Source organism: Glandiceps talaboti, chromosome 17 (assembly GCF_964340395.1).
Source record: "Glandiceps talaboti chromosome 17, keGlaTala1.1, whole genome shotgun sequence".
Taxonomy (NCBI): Eukaryota; Metazoa; Hemichordata; class Enteropneusta; family Spengelidae; genus Glandiceps; species Glandiceps talaboti.
In genome coordinates, this window is record NC_135565.1 from 20,925,598 (window position 1) to 20,944,468 (window position 18,871).

The following is an 18,871-nucleotide window of genomic DNA, read 5'->3' on the forward strand; positions in this document are numbered from 1 at the left end:
AGGTAGAAGTTTTTGTATGAAAGAAAAATATATTAAAACAAATATATTGTGATAAAAATGAACGATACACTACATCATCAAGTGATATTGGACATTGCACTTTGGTATACCATCGATGCATATGGAATTTAAAGCGTGCACTCTTTAGATATAACCAGAAGAAAGCGTCACTGTAGTCAAATAATAGTGGTATTAAACACAGTTCATTCGATAGTAATATGTTTATTGTTCGCTGTTGTAGACAAATACCGATATGACGAATTATTTCCAATTTCTGTGATATATTTTGGTGATAGTCTTGTTAACGTGGGGTTCCTAGGAAATGAATGGAACCAACTAAATACCTAATCAATAACCTTTCTCTATTTTTTCAGTGCAACGGAGTTTGTGATTAGTTCTATTGTTTCAACTTCAGGGTGACTGAAAAGCTCTTCGATCGATGAAATTTATTCACCGTGTTCAACATAACTGGGAGTATGATGATGAATAAACTAAATTGCTTTATTGAGAGTCCGGCCAATCTGAGGTGTGAACTATTTCACCCAAACCTTTGTCTTGAGATGAATTTCATCATCAAATTCTTTGTTCTCGTTGTATAAATATTAAAATGGAAGGAAGGCGATTTTTCATCTTCGTCATTGCAATAAATCAAATATTATTCTTTAAAAGACGAAAGTAATTTTTTGCACATTTTGACCTCATAAGCCTTAGGGCTATTTAACTTATTAACTTATAAAAAGCTAAATAAAAACTTCCGCTTAAAAATTTAACCGTTTCCGCAATCTGCTAAAAGTTTGTAATTTCTGTATGTGTTATTTTTGCATGCGTTACCCCCCCCCCCCCCACCCCCTTCTTTGACTTACTATAATGTTGACACATGTGCATGACACAGTCATCGGCAGATAGATGTTGACAACTAATACTGTCACGGCTGCTTTGCATGCAGGAGTGTTAGTGGAGAAAACATTTTACAAACAACTAAATAATTAACAACTTTATTGAAATTCAGATTCACATTTATGTTTGGAATTCGTAATTTGACTTAGCGAAACAAAGGCATTCCCGTTAGATATTCGTGTAATTATGGTTATCTTCTGCAAGTGATATTATTAAGTCAAGAATTATCGTTCTATTGACGTTATGAAAAATATTTTAAAAACCTGATAGGCGCGCGCGCGCAGATCTCCATTTTGAAATGTCGATTACAATATCCAAATATGAATCTAAACAGGCGGCAAGCATAAACTTACGAATTATCCAGGTCAAATGCTTTGTGCCCAGGAGTGTACTTTTAGTTGCTTTTAACCCATCCTTTTGACGATATTTATCCAACCAGGTGGATAGAGATGTAAACATATCCATGAGGACATTACGAGGAGTCAGATCATGTCCCGCACAGCCAGACCGGGCGCATTCTCGATAGTTCTGCACGATCACAAAGGCGTCTACAGACTGGGCGACACTTTACGGGGTCATGTTTTTCTTTCGCATAGCGAACCTATTACTTTAAGAGGTAGGTTGGTATGTGTATTCGTTAGCTGCAAGTTAAGAGCCAACTGCTCTCAGTATTCACATTTGTCGTTTTCGTTATGATTCTTTGAAGAATTGCCATTTGTTCTATTGTATGGTGATGATCACTTCGAAACTGATGTGACGAGACCTTCTGTGTGTAAGGGTTGTAACACTTTTATAGTCCAATTTTTATGGCCGTCGTGCTCGATGTACGAGTCACTCTTCACGATGTCTGACTTTGATAGAATTATTCAGCGGTCTCATCAACAAAATCCAGTCATCTATGTTTGTCAGTGGTTTGACTGCTGTGGGTCACATCTGACCAAAATTACGCAGCATGAAACATTGGAACTATGTGGATGTTATTGTCAATATTATATAGAGTCGCACCCAGAACAAGACAAAACAAACGACATCTGAAAAATTATAACTTTTATATGAGTAATTTTCTCAACATCCACTAAATGTTCGCTAGATTTAAAGATGAAAAATTACCAAGGGAAAATTTGAACCTGAGAGATGAAGCCCTACCATTGTGTACACTGTGACCTTGACCAATCAAAATAAAGCATATAGAGTGGTAATTACTGGTCCAAAGTCATACAACAAACATATAGAAGTGTGTGGGAAATAGTTTTGTTATTTGTCTATGTGTGTGTTACCTATACATAAAAACTAGAAGAATATGACAAAGAGAGTGTGCCCTCCAAAATGATAAAAATGAAATCGGGGAACACCAAATTTTTGTGTACGTCAGTGGCATGTCAAATTGGCTTAGAGGGCACACTGATGACAAATAGTATTGTTATGATGTACCGATGTGAGTTAGTATTGTTATCTGTACGTTAATGCTCAATTCTAGGGAAGCTAGTAAGTGTCTAATTTATTTCAAAAGTACTTCTAAATATAAGTACAGTGAATTTCACAATACCATGCAGCTTTTCTGTTTGATACAACCACACACAAACCAATAAGAAACTGGACATACTACACTTTAAGATAGTAAGATTGAATGAGTACTGTTTCGTACTACATTTTGTCTCAGTGAAATAAATTTCACATGCTACCATACGGACATCAGATGAAGACTGCAAATGACATTTTACGTGCTCTTCATCTAGTGTTTGATACTAAGAAAAACAATGTCTGCATGGTGTTGTAATACATTTCAATGGTTTATTTCATTTAGAATAAATGAAGCAAAAAATGCGATCTTGCTATTGAAGTGTGGCATATGCAGTTTTTTGTTGGTTTCTGTGTGGTTGTATCAAACAGAAAAGCTGCACGGTGTTGTGCAATTCACTGTATACACTTGCTTGCTGCAAGTACCCAAAATGTTGTATTTACTGTATTAACGAAATATATAGAAATGGCAAAACAATAATGACTTATTTATTGATGTTGTTATAACATATGTACATTTATTGTGATATTGTAATTAAACCATAGATATACATATAACACAGTATTATCCAACGATATCCTATTCATCAGGTCGGTAAAGCATAGTACTATTATAAAGGTTCTTATTGCACGACCAAAACATTCTAATTACCTGGGAGTAACATTTCTCCTGACCTTGTCGACAGGTTTTGTCAAACTCTGTTTGTTATGTCATACCACTTGGTGGCATAGTGGTGATGATCGCAGGTAATTAGAATGTTTTAGTTGTACAATAAGAACCATTATGATATCATCCAATGATACACAAATGATTATTGCATAGTTACATTAACTCATAAAGGTTATTATACCATGCACTATAGCTAGGTTCAACAAAAAATATGGAATATATAATTTGATTGTTCTACATCACAACAACGTGTGCCTATGTCATGACAATGCGTGTCTATGTTATTGGTTCTGCTTTGTTCAAAATATGAGTCAAAATGCCCAAATAACCATTATTTTCTCCGATTTTGTTGTTGTATATTACTGGCAATGGTATAATTATATTATTCCCCAACATTTTCTTCATTTGGCTGAAAATACTTGTGACCTAAGGGTTGTCACAACGAGTTGCTATGGCCCCTTAGGTTACTCATATTTTCCTTGGCTGAACGAAGATAGATATTGGGGAATAATTTCTAATTTATTACGTACATACCAGGATATATACATGAATTAATGTTTGTATGTATATATTCAGACTATTTGTACTTTATTCTTACAGGAATTAATCTGAGAATTTACTGTGAAGCTAGAGTACAGTGGTCTGATAACTCAAGGAGAGGTGTATATCAAGCTTCAGAAATTTATTTTGATGAATTGATTACACTGTGGGGACAAAGTAAGTATTTTGTGTTTGTAAATATGGTATTCTGATTCTTTATGTTTTATATTTTCCCCCAGAACTCTAGTTTGGTGGTGAATGAGAAATGGGAGAAACCATTGTGTCTTTTAATGGAGTAAGATCCCTGACAACAAAATACTAGTTTGGAAAATGGAAGAGCCATTGTGTTTTGAAATAGAGTATAGTTGCAGCCTACCCAAACAATTGACAATATAATGTTCAGTAATGTGCATTTTGTATTGAACTGTTTCCAGTTAAAATTTTGATGAACTTTTTGACAGACAGAAATTAAACAAAAACAAACAACCCTCAACAACTGTATCTGAGTTGTTGTCACCCATATTGTTTCTGTTTTTACTTACAAATATTTCATTTCGTGTAAGTATGTCCTGTATTGTTTCTGTTTGTACTTACAAATATTTCATTTCTTGTCCAGGTTATGACACTGAGGATCCCAAGCTGTTGACCCTTGATCCCGCCGCTCACAAATTTAAGTTTAATTTCCCAGTCCCAGACGGACCATTACCGTGTTCTTTAGAAAGTGATAAAGGCTATGTGAGATATAATATAGAAGCTACACTTGCAGACGCAGTCAGAGGAAAATATAATTTACAGAAAGAAAGAAAGTTTTTGGTTCTTGGGACGTCACCATTGCTAACAGACATACCAGATATTAATGTAAGTTTTGTGTTTATATATATACATATATTTTAGGAATGATTGCAAAATGTTACACAAGCAAAATATACAAATTTCATTTGTTGAGGGGGGGGGGGGTTTCTATCGTCAGTGTGATTGCTGAACTCCATTTTCGCACTTCTAACCAAATTTCAAATTTCTCGCCTTCAATGGCAACAGCTTCTGTATTTACTACTGAGGTGTTGATGATTTATACAAAATTTACTTCTGATGTGATATACAGTGCTGGGTTTACAGTAATATTTTAATTTCTTTACCATCACATGTTTTTACATTGCATCAATCATAGTGGTGTGATCGCTACAATTTTTATCATGGTTTACATCATATGTACATGTAGATGTGTCAATGTCGCACTTGTGAATGTTCGTTCAGAGGGAAGGGTAGGGGTTTTTGTCCTAAATGAACAAAGTTCATTTACTGAGCTTGTACGACATTGTGCAATCGTCTCTTACAACCAAACTGATTGGGAGGCATAATGAAGTGTGTGTTCATACTGAATAATAGGTATCTATTCTTTATAAGTTTGGGAGACATAAAAAAATGTTTGTTATAACAGAATGTATATCATAATAACTTTTGCCATAAAGAGCTCATAGTGTATTTATAATAAAGAAAATGGAGACTTATTCATATACGAGAATGAATGTCCATGGATTCAGTGTTCAGGGACCTACTCATGGTGGTCGGCAGTGGCATTCATCTAAAATAGCCGGCACAAAAAAATGCTGTCCAGTGGAAAACATTCTATTGTTCTTGGCCGTTACTAAGTGCATACTATAAATATTAATGATCACACCTGCCATTGAAAATACATGTAAGCTAACACATCTGAGGAGAATGACACTTTGAAATAATGAGCAGGAAGATATTCAAAGCTGGCCTGAAGTCCTGTAGACACCTGTGGTTATACATATGTGAATGTCATATATACTGTCATGTTCAGCAACTCACTGTTTTCCACAAATCACACATTATAGGGAATTTGCAAATCCGCCATATTGAATGTTGCATTGTGGGAAATGTGATAATAAATACTAATCAAATAGTATTGTAAACAACGTTGATACATTGTTTGCAGCTACAAATAATCAATTCATAGTTACCCTGACCATTCTGGGAGGTTAATTTTATCGGTAGCTCCAGATTAGGTATTACGATAACCACAGATAATCCCATAGTCCTTTGCATCTGAGCATGCTCAGTCTGGATTACAAGTTCCCTATTGGAGATGAAACTTGTTTAACTCTGAGTGTTCTGTATCACAGGAACCTTTAGAGCATGAAGAAGAGAGGGCAGTTGGCTGCTGTAATACAACTGGTAATCTGTCATTAAAAATTGAACTTGATAAAAAAGGCTACCAGCCCGGTGAAAGTATTTTTATCAATATGCAATTACACAATAATAGCAGAAGTCGTATTGCTGGTATCACAGTTTTACTTTCACAAGTAAGTTATATTCTTTACTTTTACTTCTATATACAAAACTGTACTGTAGGTATCATAGTGTGATGTCATGAGGAATAGTGTGATGTCATAAGAAATAGTGTGATGTCATAAGAAATAGCGTGATATCACAAGGAATAGTGTGATGTCATAAAAATAGTGTGATGTCATAAGAAATTGTGTGATGTCAAAAATGTCATGACGTACAAAAAATGAAAATAAAGAAGTCATCAAATACTGTCTACCTACTTTTGAACCATTAGTTTGTTTCATGCACTCTAATCAAGAGATAATATGAGTTTTCAGCTAATGTGGTTCTTTGCTAATTACTTTATGATACAGATAGCGTCTTTCACTGCTGCCCCACCTGGTATTACTGGTGCTATAGCAAAGGGATTGGGAAGGAAAACAGAAACACGATGTTACAGACAAGTTATCTCCAGGACGGAACATGACGGCTGTGCCGCCAGGAGTTCACGGAGTTGGGTTAGAAAGGAGTTAAAAATACCCGTCATGTGTGCCACCACAGGGCTACAAGGCTGTCATTTTATTGACATCAAGTATCATGTTGAGGTGAGTTAAAAAAAACTGGCATGTTAAGTTTGTATAACTTAAATTATTGATCACAGCATTGTATTACTATCCCTGGTACAGCCCTATAGTGGCACACTGGTTCCATATATAGCTTCCTCAAACTTCCTGGAGAGCATATAGTCCATTGCAATAATCCCATTGCTGTAATCATATAGGATCCCATCCTTCATGTAAGACTTTATCCTGTCAGATCCCAATTATGCAGGTGGGTTGACTGAGGCACAATTGTGGTTTATATCTTCCCAAACATTTTCGCCATTCAGAAACAAACAACAGCGATGATGGCAGATCAGTTACTCTAACTATTCAACCATCATGACTCCTTTAAACTATACATTGTAATTATAGTCATTCCCCAATAGTTTTCTTTGTTTAGCCAAGGAAAATATGAGTGACCTGAGGGGTCTTCGTCACTTCAAGTCACTAGACGATTCAATGATGTATTTCTCTGTACCTAAAATTTTGAAGAAAAACCTCTTTAATGCATTCAGTTGAGCTAACAACACTAGAAGATGATTTTGGATGCCATCATAGAAACAATACAAGAGTAAATTCCTTGCAGGGTTTTTTGAAGTATTTTCACTGCAGTAAAAGTCAGTGCACCCTCTAATGATAGACAAATTTTGTTGTTGTGAGTCAAAACGAGAAAAACTGGTGAGTTTTGAGTTGCACATAGTAAGAGATAGGGGAACAAATTTTGGTACATCAGTGGCGCATCAAATTGGCTTAGAGGACACACTGTTAAAAGTGATTATAATGTCAAATTGTGCTACTTTAACATTATATCATTTGTGTTGTCACAGTTGCAGGCAGCCTTCTCAGGGTTTTGTCAACCAGATCTCAACATGCGATGTCCAGTAGTTATTGGAGTAATGCCAAGACACGGTAGACGACGTCATCGACACCACAATATGTCAAGTCGTAGTCATAACCATACTGGTAACACTACCAATATTACTTTGCCTGATGGTACATCACCTGAATTAAGTGCAATGCAAGTTGAACAAAGTTTAAGTAAGTTACCAACAATTCAATATTACTGTAATGTTACAATAAATATTCAAATTTATATACATGATATTGAATTGTTTTATTAACAGAACATTTAGATTAAAATAAATTATAAGTGTTTGTTCATTGATTACAGTTAAAGTGTCAGTATCATTTACTTCTTTATAAAATCATATTACATGTACAAATGTCTCAGTACATTGTACAAAACATGAAAGTTAAAAAGTAAACAAAACGAAAGAAAATGATGGCGCTAACACAGACAAATCAATGAACACACAACAATGTCTAACACAAAATGTGACTAAAAATGTAAAAATTTTAATATCAGACAAGTCAGTTGAAGTTTGTTCTCAATTTATATTCCATATAGTATAGAGGAAAAATGGTAATCACAAGTTTATAAAAAAAACACTTTAGCATAACTGTACAATTAATATTTATTCATCCACAACTTACACATCTATATACATACCTACCTACCTACCTACCTACCTACCTACCTACACACACACACACACACACACACACTTACATACATACATACATACATACATACAGACAGACAGACAGACAGACAGACATACACATACATACATACAGCATACATACATACATACATACACACATACACACATACACACATACATACATACACACACATACATACATACATACATACATACATACATACATACATACATACATACATACATACATACATACACACACACACATACATACATACATACATACATACATACACACACACACACACACACACACACACACACATACATACGTATACATACACCATACATACATGTATTACTTTAACAGTGTGTGTTATGTAACCCATAGACTACAGTCTGACAAAGACTAATTTACTGTCAACATAGTCAGTAACTACTTTGATACACTTTATTCCAAACAAAAATATCTCTCTAAATTGTATTTGTTTTTTTTCTTTCCCTCTTTAGATGTGTCTTCCGGAGACGTTTTAGCCATTATTTGATGTTTATCAGTATTTCTGTGGTAGTCTAGTAAATATGGATTTATCAAAGCTACGTACTTACAAGACATTGACACAGGTTAGGTCAGCTATATATGTGTACAGTAAATGCCTACTCCATCATCAACAGTGAATGCCTTATACTCAGTTTTCAACTGCCTACTCAATACTCAGTAAATGTCAACTCAAAGGCAAAAGACAACAAATGCCACACTCCATAGACAGTAAATGCCACATGTTATAAATGCCCAGTTCAACAGACTGTGAATGCCATATGTGGTAATACTTTTTTCCACACACATTGAATGCAGTAAATGGTAAATGCCTTATTCTATACACTGTGAATGCCACACAGTGTTACTGGCAAAGTGCTTTTTTCTACATATATTGAATGCTATACATGGTAAATGCATTGTGCCCTACACAGTGATGCCATAGTCAATACACAATGGATGTCTGACTACAACAGAAGAAGTCCATTCCTGTTGTTTAGTAAATACCATAATTTGTGTAGGATGAATGCCATGCAAGCCCATAGACAGTAAATGGCAGAATATCCAGCAGTATGTGAATAATTATGAAGAAAAGTTAATAAGAAGTGGTTATGTCCATGCTGTCTGCTATCTTGGAATGAAAATTTATTTTGAAATGATATTGGCAGAAGTGAATATTCAGCAAAAAATCAGTATTTTTTAAGTAAAGTGGAATACAAATGAGCTATCTCAACACAGTTGTCTTCCATTTATTGTGATGTAATGACAATCTCATTAACATCAACTCAATGACATCACATTGTGCCCTGAACTCACATGACCTTTGAACTCACACGACCTTTGAACTTAACATTTTGTCTACATTCAGTTTCAAAATAGTACAATTAGGATGTTGAAGTTGGACCACAGTTTTGTATAAATATTGCTGTTTTGTTTTGTTCTTCTATGTTTTCAGGAGACACAGCATCACAACTCTTAGATATATATATAGGTACAGCTAGCAATGAGGCTATGATCATGATTTCCATTTCAAAGTATATCTACATGTATTTATGTCAATATATTACAAGCCTGTTGTCAATGATAATGGTATATTCTGTGCAATCTCTCATACCTTACACTTGTAACTAGAATTGCCAAATACTGTTAATACTGTTTGAAAATCTCAAAGTATATAATTGCCCAATCAGGTTGTCCATCACCATGGAGTATTCAAATGTATGCAGATGAAATATGCAGAATCTGAACACATGCAGTTGACAATCTGTAAACACTTCATTTACATGTGTGTCATCTGCACAAATTTGAATACACCATGGTGACAAACAACCTGATTGGGCAATTAATCGTTGAGATTTTCAAACTGTTAACAGCTTTTTGAAATTCTAGTTACAAGCATAAAGTATGAAAGATTGAATGGAATATACCATAAACAGGCTAATATTTTACAGTATTCCCTCGAAGGTTTCTACCTTATAAAATAGAAAAATGTTCTTTATTACATATCTACAAGAGATTACTGCAGATAAACACCAAGCATTTGATTCACACAAAAAATTACCATCGTTTTTACAAATAAGATTACTACTACATGTGCATGTTGTAGTTGCAAAGAAACTTTATAGGGAATACTGGTTGTAGACACATCTCAATCATATCAAGACAGCATACACTATGTATTTATACCACTGTATATTAAGAATACATAACTTTTCAGTGGTATTTGTATGTACTAGGTTTAGTGAGGTCAATAACATACAACAGATATTATAAACTCTATTTTCAAGCCCTGCAAAAATAAATGTGTGGTTCCGATAATACACAGCCAGAGTAGGCCATAAACCCCAATGTTTGACTCCAATCGTCTTGAATAATACACAGATAAACTAGACTATCGGGTAGGCCATAAACCCAATATCATGGTCTAGAATAATACACAGATAAACTAGACTATCAGGTAGGCCATAAACCCAATATCATGGTCTAGAATAATACACAGCCAAAAGTAGTCTATCGGGTAGGCCATAAACCCAATATCATGGTTTTGAATAATACACAGCCAAAAGTAGTCTATTGGGTAGGCCATAAACCCAATATCATGGTCTTGAATAATACACAGCCAAAAGTAGTCTATCGGGTAGGCCATAAAAAATAAGTAGTGACTAAAATACCTTCTTGTACTTGGACACAATGTACCAGTCTGGTATTCAGTAAAAATTAATCTTTGAGAACTAACTGAAGACTTGTAAAATCACAAAATTTGTTGACCTCAAAAAAGAGTGGACTTAATGTCTTGCTGTGAGTACATGTGTCTGTATAATGGTCCTTGTACCAGAATCTAATATGAAGTGAATATTACTCCATAGAAATCAAGCAAATCAAAAATCTACAGACCCAGTTATTATCACCAACCTTCTTTGTTTTTACCATTTCTTTGTGCTTCTTTAAAATTTTCTGTAACCTTGAAATGTTCACAAAAGTGCCTGAATATTTGAGTGAAAAATTGATATGTTCATATTATCGGAACCACACAATGCTTTTTGTGAACAAAATACAACCTGTTGCAACTTTTATGTACCCAAATATTAGTCTAGCGCCCTCTATGTGTGTTTGTACTTTTTGCATTCTTTTGTTTTTGCTAGGGATAAACTGTTGCCATTCATTACAAAATAGTGGAAGATTTTGACAATTCCGATCAACCAATAGCGTGCCTTGATTTTGGCCAATCACTTTTGTAAAGAATATTTGTAATCTTTTGTACCAAATGAAGAAATTTTTGATTGAAATTTGATAAACATCTGTGTAAGAAACAAGACATCTTTTTATTGGTAGAATTTTAATATCAATTTTATGACAATACCGTATATTTCTATGGTATGTATGTACTTTCTTTTAAGACCCACACTTTGTGGTCAGAACAATGTCAAAGGCCTGTTTGTATTTATTATGGAATTGTTCCTTTATTTCTAGTACAAAGTACATGTTAAAGATAAGATAGAGTTTTCTTTACGCTGTAATCGGAGCTAGTTTTACTTTTAAGGTAATGTTTCCCTTTTTTCCCAAACTTTCTTTTTATCTGTGTAAAGTAAAAAATGAAGGCAAGTGTCTTTGGGGAAGGTAGTAGAATTGTCTTTATAAAAGAATATTTTGAATTATTAAAATGACTTTTGTCATAAATGAGATAGTTATTTGTATGAATGAATCAAGATCTCAGCATATAGTTGATATTGACATAACTATATTGTCTCTCAGCATATAGTCATTCTAGTCCATTGGCACATGTGAGTGTTCTTTGGTGGGGTCGAGCTCAACATGCTTGTAAGTTGTATTCCGATATGATGATGACGTAGAGAGGTTGAGAAACTTTCTGAATCTATCGCTATGTTTTCACATACATGTGGATCAGTCGGTCAAATTCATGAAAAAAATTTCGTTGAATGTTTGAACTTTATGGAAACAAGTCCACATAATGAGATAGAAAAGCATTTTCAAAGGTTTCTGTAGTTGATAAGTTAGTTTCATTTGATTTTCGGATATCAAAGTTAGCGACACCAGCTATGATTATGCCTGGGATTTGTGTGCACTGGCTATCCCATTCACACATACCTAAGTACAGTGTATTCACGGCACTATTTATCACCTTCTATTAGCTACTAAAGTTCCAGCTGCTCATTTCCGTTTCACACATGTTAGAATGCATGTCAAGACCATGACAGTCCTTGAACACCATCAACCTACCAATCCAAATACTAGTACCTAGTATACATGTCTGTCTACCTACTTACAATCTGACCTATACCACAATCAAGTAAATGTGCCTACACCTACCTACCTAGAAATCACATACCTAGTGATCACCTACCTACCTGCCAAGTGATCACCTACCTGCCTACAAGCTGACCTACACCAACCTACCTACCTACCTAGATATCACATACCTAGTTATCACCTACCTACCCACCTAGTGATCACCTTCCAATCTACAAACTGACCTACCTACCCCACCTGTCTACCATTCAATGACTGACCTTCCTGTCTACCCACCCATCCATCCATCCAACCATCCATGCATTCCTATACTCTAGATAATTAGCTTTATCCAGGCCTGTAAATTGTCTTAGTAGATGTATAAATTTTGTCACCATACCTGGATGAGACAATGTACTTCTTTGAAAGGGGATTTTTTTACTGTCTTGGTGGTTTTGTGTAGAAATTAAAATAGAAAGCTTTAAAATAGAGAAAATAAATTATATTCTTTAATATGACACCAAGTCTGTTGAGTGGTTTGTCTGGGGATGTGACACCAAGTCTGGTTTGTCTGGGAATGTGACACCAAGTCTGGTTTGTCTGGGGATGTGACACCAAGTCTGGTTTGTCTGGGGATGTGACACCAAGTCTGGTTTGTCTGGGAATGTGACACCAAGTCTGGTTTGTCTGGGAATGTGACACCAAGTCTGTTGAGTGGTTTGTCTGGGAATGTGACACCAAGTCTGTTGAGTGGTTTGTCTGGGTATGTGACACCAAGTCTGTTGGGTGGTTTGTCTGGGAATGTGACACACTGTCTGTTGAGTGGTTTGTCTGGGCATGTGACACCACGTCTGTTGAGTGGTTTGTCTGGGAATGTGACACCACGTCTGTTGGGTGGTTTGTCTGGGAATGTGACACCAAGTCTGTTGAGTGGTTTGTCTGGGAATGTGACACCATGTCTGTTGGGTGGTTTGTCTGGGGATGTCACACCAAGTCTGTTGGGTGGTTTGTCTGGGAATGTGGCACCGAGTCTGTTGAGTGGTTTGTTTGGGAATGTGACACCAAATCTGTTGAATGGTTTGTTTGGGAATGTGACACCAAGTCTGTTGAGTGGTTTGTCTGGGAATGTGGCACCGAGTCTGTTGAGTGGTTTGTCTGGGAATGTGACACCAAGTCTGTTGGGTGGTTTATCTGAGAATGTGACTCCAAGTCTGTTGGGTGGTTTGTCTGGGAATGTGACACCAAGTGTGTTGGGTGGTTTGTCTGGGAATGTGACACTATGTATGTTGGGTGGTTTGTCTGGGAATGTGACACCAAGTCTGTTGAGTGGTTTGTCTGGGAATGTGACACCAAGTCTGTTGGGTGGTTTGTCTGGGAATGTGACACCAAATCTGTTGAGTGGTTTGTCTGGGAATGTGACACCATGGCTGTTGGGTGGTTTGTCTGGGAATGTGACACCAAATTTGTTGAGTGGTTTGTCTGGGAATGTGACACCATGTCTGTTGAGTGGTTTGTCTGGGAATGTGACACCATGTCTGTTGAGTGGTTTGTCTGGGAATGTGACACCATATTTGTTGAGTGGTTTGTCTGGGAATGTGACACGAAGTCTGTTGAGTGGTTTGTCTTGGAATGTACCACTAAGTCATAAAATATTCTACATAGATAATAAGATCATTATCATATTGACATAATAATACAATTACAAATAATTAATATGCATAATTAACATTTTATTAATCTGCATAACATCCATACATACCAATTTGGATAGCAAAGCAGCAAACTTGCACTTGGCAGAATTGAAATCAAGCTGTGACACAAACCAGCAACATTCACATTAATACACATTATATATAACTTTTATTGCCCTTGAACACTGCACTGTATAGTGTCATAGGTGGGCTGTATGGAATTTATGTAATTTGGGTAAATATTGAAGGTACCTGCAGTATTCTACTCAATCATGCCAAATTTAACCATCACAATGTGTCCTATCAGTGCACCCACAAACAACACATCTCTCAACCAGCACCCACAAGAGGTTACTAGTATTTTCTGTATTGTTGTCTGAATTCTCTATCCAATATCTTAACTTTCTCAGAGCTAGTACAGTTAATTTCGCAGAGCTGCCACGATCATTATATCAACCATTATCAACCAATACCCACAAACAGAGCCTGATTTTGGGATGAATGACATGTATGTAATCTTGCACAGTATATCAACCGTTGCTTTATCTTAATCCTGACACTTCATAATAAGTTTACAGCATAATTTAGTAAAACTAAAATTTTACAGACATGAACTATTATGCCATCAACTGTACTAACAATGCCATAGAAGGTTAATTACCATTATACTAGAATAGTTGAGTTGAATAGGCCATTGCAGACTGCAAACAGGAAACTGAGAATATTTATTATTATTATTATTATTTTATTTCTTTTAAGAAAACATGCTACACATGCGTCTCAGCGCGTTGTACAGACTGAAGTTACAGTCCTCACTCAAATTGGGGTACCATCACCTCATTGTACCGCTTCACACCTTGGTTTTCTATAGAAGTGTAAATCTGGGATGTTTTACATATTGTTCAGACATTGAGGAAAGCAGTAATGTTCTATGATTAACCAAGTAACCTATACCATGTATGTCCAAAGGTACACACAGACGGGAAGTATTCCAAATTTTGGAAAGGCCTATTGAGAGTTTATGTATTTTCACAAAAAACTTACAAACTCAGCAAATACCATTGTAACATCTCAGTGTAATGAAACCACTGTTACACAATAATCTCATTTTCCCAACGTACTATAGGATCTGGCTTTTTATAAATATCTCTAAGTCTTTTTTCAATATATTTATCAAACTTCTCTAGTCTAATTTGTTCATCATTCAATAGAAGTCTGTATGGATTAAATTTACGATTCAGTGATACTGGTTTAAATTTAAAATTCTGTGCATTTTGTGAGATACATTCTAAAATCCCCTGTGGTACAGATATGTCTAGAAACCTTGCTATCCGAATCAGTTCAAATTTTAATTTCTCTGGTTTCCATAGATTGTCATACATTATTACCAAATATGGAAGTTTTGCTTCCAAATATAGTCGATACATTTCTTCCCATTCATTTATGTTCATCTTTGAAAACTCTGTCCATTGGTCCACTGAAATAAACAAAGAAAGAATTTGCATTTAAGTTGGTTGTAATACATTCAACTCTGTGGCCCAGAGCTGCCACTAGTCCAGGGCAGTCATAGACCAGTGATTGAAAGATGTAAGTATGCCCTCAACGTACTTATTGGGAAAGTTAAGATATTGGAGAGAGAATTATTAAGGGAGAACAATACAGAAAAGTACTCTATATAGTCAATACATATCAAATTGTGAGGATAAATGCTTAACAGGAACAATCCACTCTACCAGATATGTACCTACCATTTCTAAGAGAGGAGACGCAGGGGAACCGGTTCTAACTTTTACACCACCTTAGGCTTGAGGTCATGACCTTTTTGGGGGTCATGACCTGATTACCAGAGGAAGATGGCTGTCAGTCATCAAAATATTGGAAGTCTCTGATATTTTGTTACACTTTTGATGGATGAAATAGAAAATGATGTCAAATGATATAAAACACTTATTGCCTGCATGGCTATATTTGGGCATTATAAATTATAAGATGTCTTTCATGTTATCCTTCGTACTGTTAGGTAGAAACTATTTTCCCTCAGCTTTCAGCCTTAGGAGATAGTTGCTACATAACAGCCTTCAGGGTAATAGACATCTACTACTGCCTTCATAGCCAGGCAACAAGTGTTAACTGGAAGAAATACAACAATGTTGTACTCCCTAGTTTACTCTCCAGAACCTACCATGTTTACATTGTCTTATAGAAATGTAAATCTTACCGTTAAAGTCAGCGTTGAAGTCATCAATACTTGTATTGATATTAAGTGAATAGTACTGTTTGTCAATATAATCTGTCTGGACACAGTCTTTGACTTTTCTATATAATATTATACCATACTGCATCTCTGCTAGTTTATGGGCATAGTATGACATCACAGTCAATACCTGGTAGTCAAGAAAAACAGAGAAGAACATTAGACGATACAAAACGTTTTATATTTCATGTGCATGGTTTATAGGTTTAGATATCATTAAAAAAGTGCTTTAATTGGTGAAAATTAACTTTTACAAATTTTTGTTAAATTTGTTCAATTATTCATATACTATCAGAAAATTGATTTCAATGTGAATATGACATGTACAAAAAGTATTTGCAAGGGGGTTAAATGAATACCCTAATCATAATGGGTGGGGGTGGGGGTGATTGAGGACCTTTATCAATTCAGAGTACACCTAGACCAATGTAGTCAGCTTTCATAGTTTGAGATCATTGCACCCTCTTTTCAAGTAAATTTGACACACCATTCTGACTGACTCACAGCAATTTCTCAAAATGCACACACAAATTTGTGTTTATAAATCTCTTCAAGAATTTAGCCATTTTGGTTTTATAATTACGACTTTGTTTTAATATTTAGTAAAAAGTGGAGTTTTCAAGAAAATATTACTTGTATGTGAAACATTATTAACTGCAAATTGTAATAACAGGTCTGAGGAGTACACCACTTTATGCTGATAGGCCTATACAAATGGATCTTTACATGTCTTTTTAATGTAAAATTATATACATTTGTGTACTTTTAACAAACTAACTTTATCATGTTTATACATACAATTCTACATAATTGACATCTGACCACACATATTGAATTTTCTTTTTCCAAATTCTGTTAGTACCTTGTACCTTGTACATATATACTCAGATTCAACAGACAGACAATTCATTTTTGAAACTGTACCTTTTCTTTACGTCCTTCTCCTTTGAATTGTTTTGGAAAGTCATGATATACACTACCAGAGTAGGATCCAGTCAGCTGTTCAATTATGACACGTAACCATAGCAACCCTGAACCAGGGGCTCCAAGTAATCCTGTACACAAATAATGATAAATAGCTAGGTTTAGTTTGGTAATAAATAAATTATGAAAATATATAATAATCATGTACTCCTACACATACACAGTTTATCTACAAAAATGTTGCAATATGCAACAACCATGATTTACAACTACATAAAATGTAAGTGATATTTTCCAAAAGACACATTACATATACATTACAACCGTATAATGAGTGAAAGAAAACCAGGCAATTAAAAAACCCTTTCCAAAAAATGGGAACTAGTAAAAAAAAAATAGGGCAAAAAAAACCCCAGGTAATTAAAAACACTCTTTCCAAAAAATGGGAACTATGCAGTGATATGATAACAGATAAATGATATCCGGTAAGTAAATCAGTGTTATCACAATCTCACAAAACAGAAGTATACTTAATATTGACTAAAAGAAAGTCAGTTTGTTTATTTCCAATAATCTGTTCTTGTTCTACTTTCATTTTCATCCATATGTAGTTGTCAATTGTGTTACCTTTTGTCTTTTTAGTATACAGTGTCTGTATTGTATTGTATTGTATTGTATTAATTCATTGTTCTTTTTAGCCTTTGTGTGATATTTTATATAAGAGGATCACAATGGAAATAAGTTAAAACTTCTTTGTGTGTCATCCTCACAAAATATATTCATTGTTTTATCTTTTGTCTTTGATGCAAAGTGGTTGTTGTAGTATTGAATGTCCGTTTTTTGTTTATATTTTTATGAATATTTTTTGCCAAGTCAAATCCAATCTAAAAATTTGTTATAATACAGTTATCTAAAATGTTATTCCATACAAACATAGAATGTATTTATTTGAAAGACTACTATGAACTGGGAAAAAGATAAAAAGTTGAGGACATTTTCCTTCACAAAACTAAGAATGAATAATAAACCACGTGATAGGGGGACTGTGAACAAACTTAAAACATTTGATGACTGAGACTTCAACAAATTCTCGCGAGGTATTGGTGCAAGTCTAGTTGCGACTTTACACGAAAGTACAGACAGGGAATTTGTAACGAAAGGGACTCCGTACACGAATAGCATTTCGTATAGGGTCTATGCCTGTGATTATCATTCTACCCTTGTTGAGTTAGTCTGGTTGCCAACGTGGTTTCTAACTAGTAAGTGGAGGTGTAAATCGTTACGATACTGTATTAGGAACTAGACTGTTGTTGACTGTCATGGATTACTGTATTTACCAATCTCACCAGAAAATCTCACTATCACAGTCCACAAACGACTTACGGATCAAACTTACCGACTACAGGCTTATCCCTAGTGTTCCACGTCACGGCGTCGTTACATTGCTTCACTGGTGGTCGTACACTTTTAGTCACGTTGCTGTTGGTGGCTCGTTCGTCTACTCCAGAGAGTGAAAGTTTGCCACCAATGATACGATACAATTTACTGAAAGGACTAACATTACTCTGATAATGAACAAAATAAAACAGCGTAATCAGCAACGTTAGTAGAGAGAGAGTAACGATGTATTTCCTTACCAAACGACCGCTCTTCATACCTACACTTCCACCTACACCGTCTGCTGTTTCGCTTCATC

General features: G+C 35.2%; 2 protein-coding genes across 2 annotated transcripts; one reads left to right on the forward strand and one right to left on the reverse strand.

Annotated features, from left to right (window-relative positions):
- Positions 1–1,273: 1,273 nt before the first annotated feature.
- Positions 1,274–9,123, forward strand: LOC144448558 (arrestin domain-containing protein 4-like). Its single transcript, XM_078138834.1, has 7 exons — positions 1,274–1,513; positions 3,686–3,802; positions 4,242–4,483; positions 5,773–5,952; positions 6,292–6,522; positions 7,347–7,557; positions 8,535–9,123. Exons 1-7 carry the CDS (start codon positions 1,387–1,389, stop codon positions 8,567–8,569), a joined length of 1,143 nt encoding a protein of 380 aa, XP_077994960.1. The 5' UTR covers positions 1,274–1,386; the 3' UTR covers positions 8,570–9,123.
- A 5,000-nt stretch (positions 9,124–14,123) lies between these two features.
- LOC144448509 (sialate:O-sulfotransferase 1-like) lies at positions 14,124–18,863 on the reverse strand. The gene is made up of 4 exons (XM_078138773.1): positions 18,572–18,863; positions 17,176–17,306; positions 16,216–16,381; positions 14,124–15,474 (listed from the first exon to the last, which is right to left on the reverse strand). The coding sequence occupies exons 1-4, from the start codon at positions 18,828–18,830 to the stop codon at positions 15,089–15,091; spliced, it is 942 nt and encodes a 313-aa protein (XP_077994899.1). The 5' UTR covers positions 18,831–18,863; the 3' UTR covers positions 14,124–15,088.
- Between the last annotated feature and the right edge of the window lie 8 nt (positions 18,864–18,871).

Coding starts and splice junctions, on each gene's coding strand:
- LOC144448558 (XM_078138834.1), top strand. CDS start 1,387: ATGTCCCGCACAGCCAGACCGGGCGCATTCTCGATAGTTCTGCACGAT. Junction 3,803..4,241: donor GATTACACTGTGGGGACAAA/GTAAGTATTTTG, acceptor TTTCTTGTCCAG/GTTATGACACTGAGGATCCC. Junction 7,558..8,534: donor GCAAGTTGAACAAAGTTTAA/GTAAGTTACCAA, acceptor TTCCCTCTTTAG/ATGTGTCTTCCGGAGACGTT.
- LOC144448509 (XM_078138773.1), bottom strand. CDS start 18,830: ATGAAGAGCGGTCGTTTGGTAAGGAAATACATCGTTACTCTCTCTCTA. Junction 17,307..18,571: donor TAGGGATAAGCCTGTAGTCG/GTAAGTTTGATC, acceptor ATTTGTGTACAG/GATTACTTGGAGCCCCTGGT. Junction 16,382..17,175: donor GAGAAGGACGTAAAGAAAAG/GTACAGTTTCAA, acceptor CTTGACTACCAG/GTATTGACTGTGATGTCATA.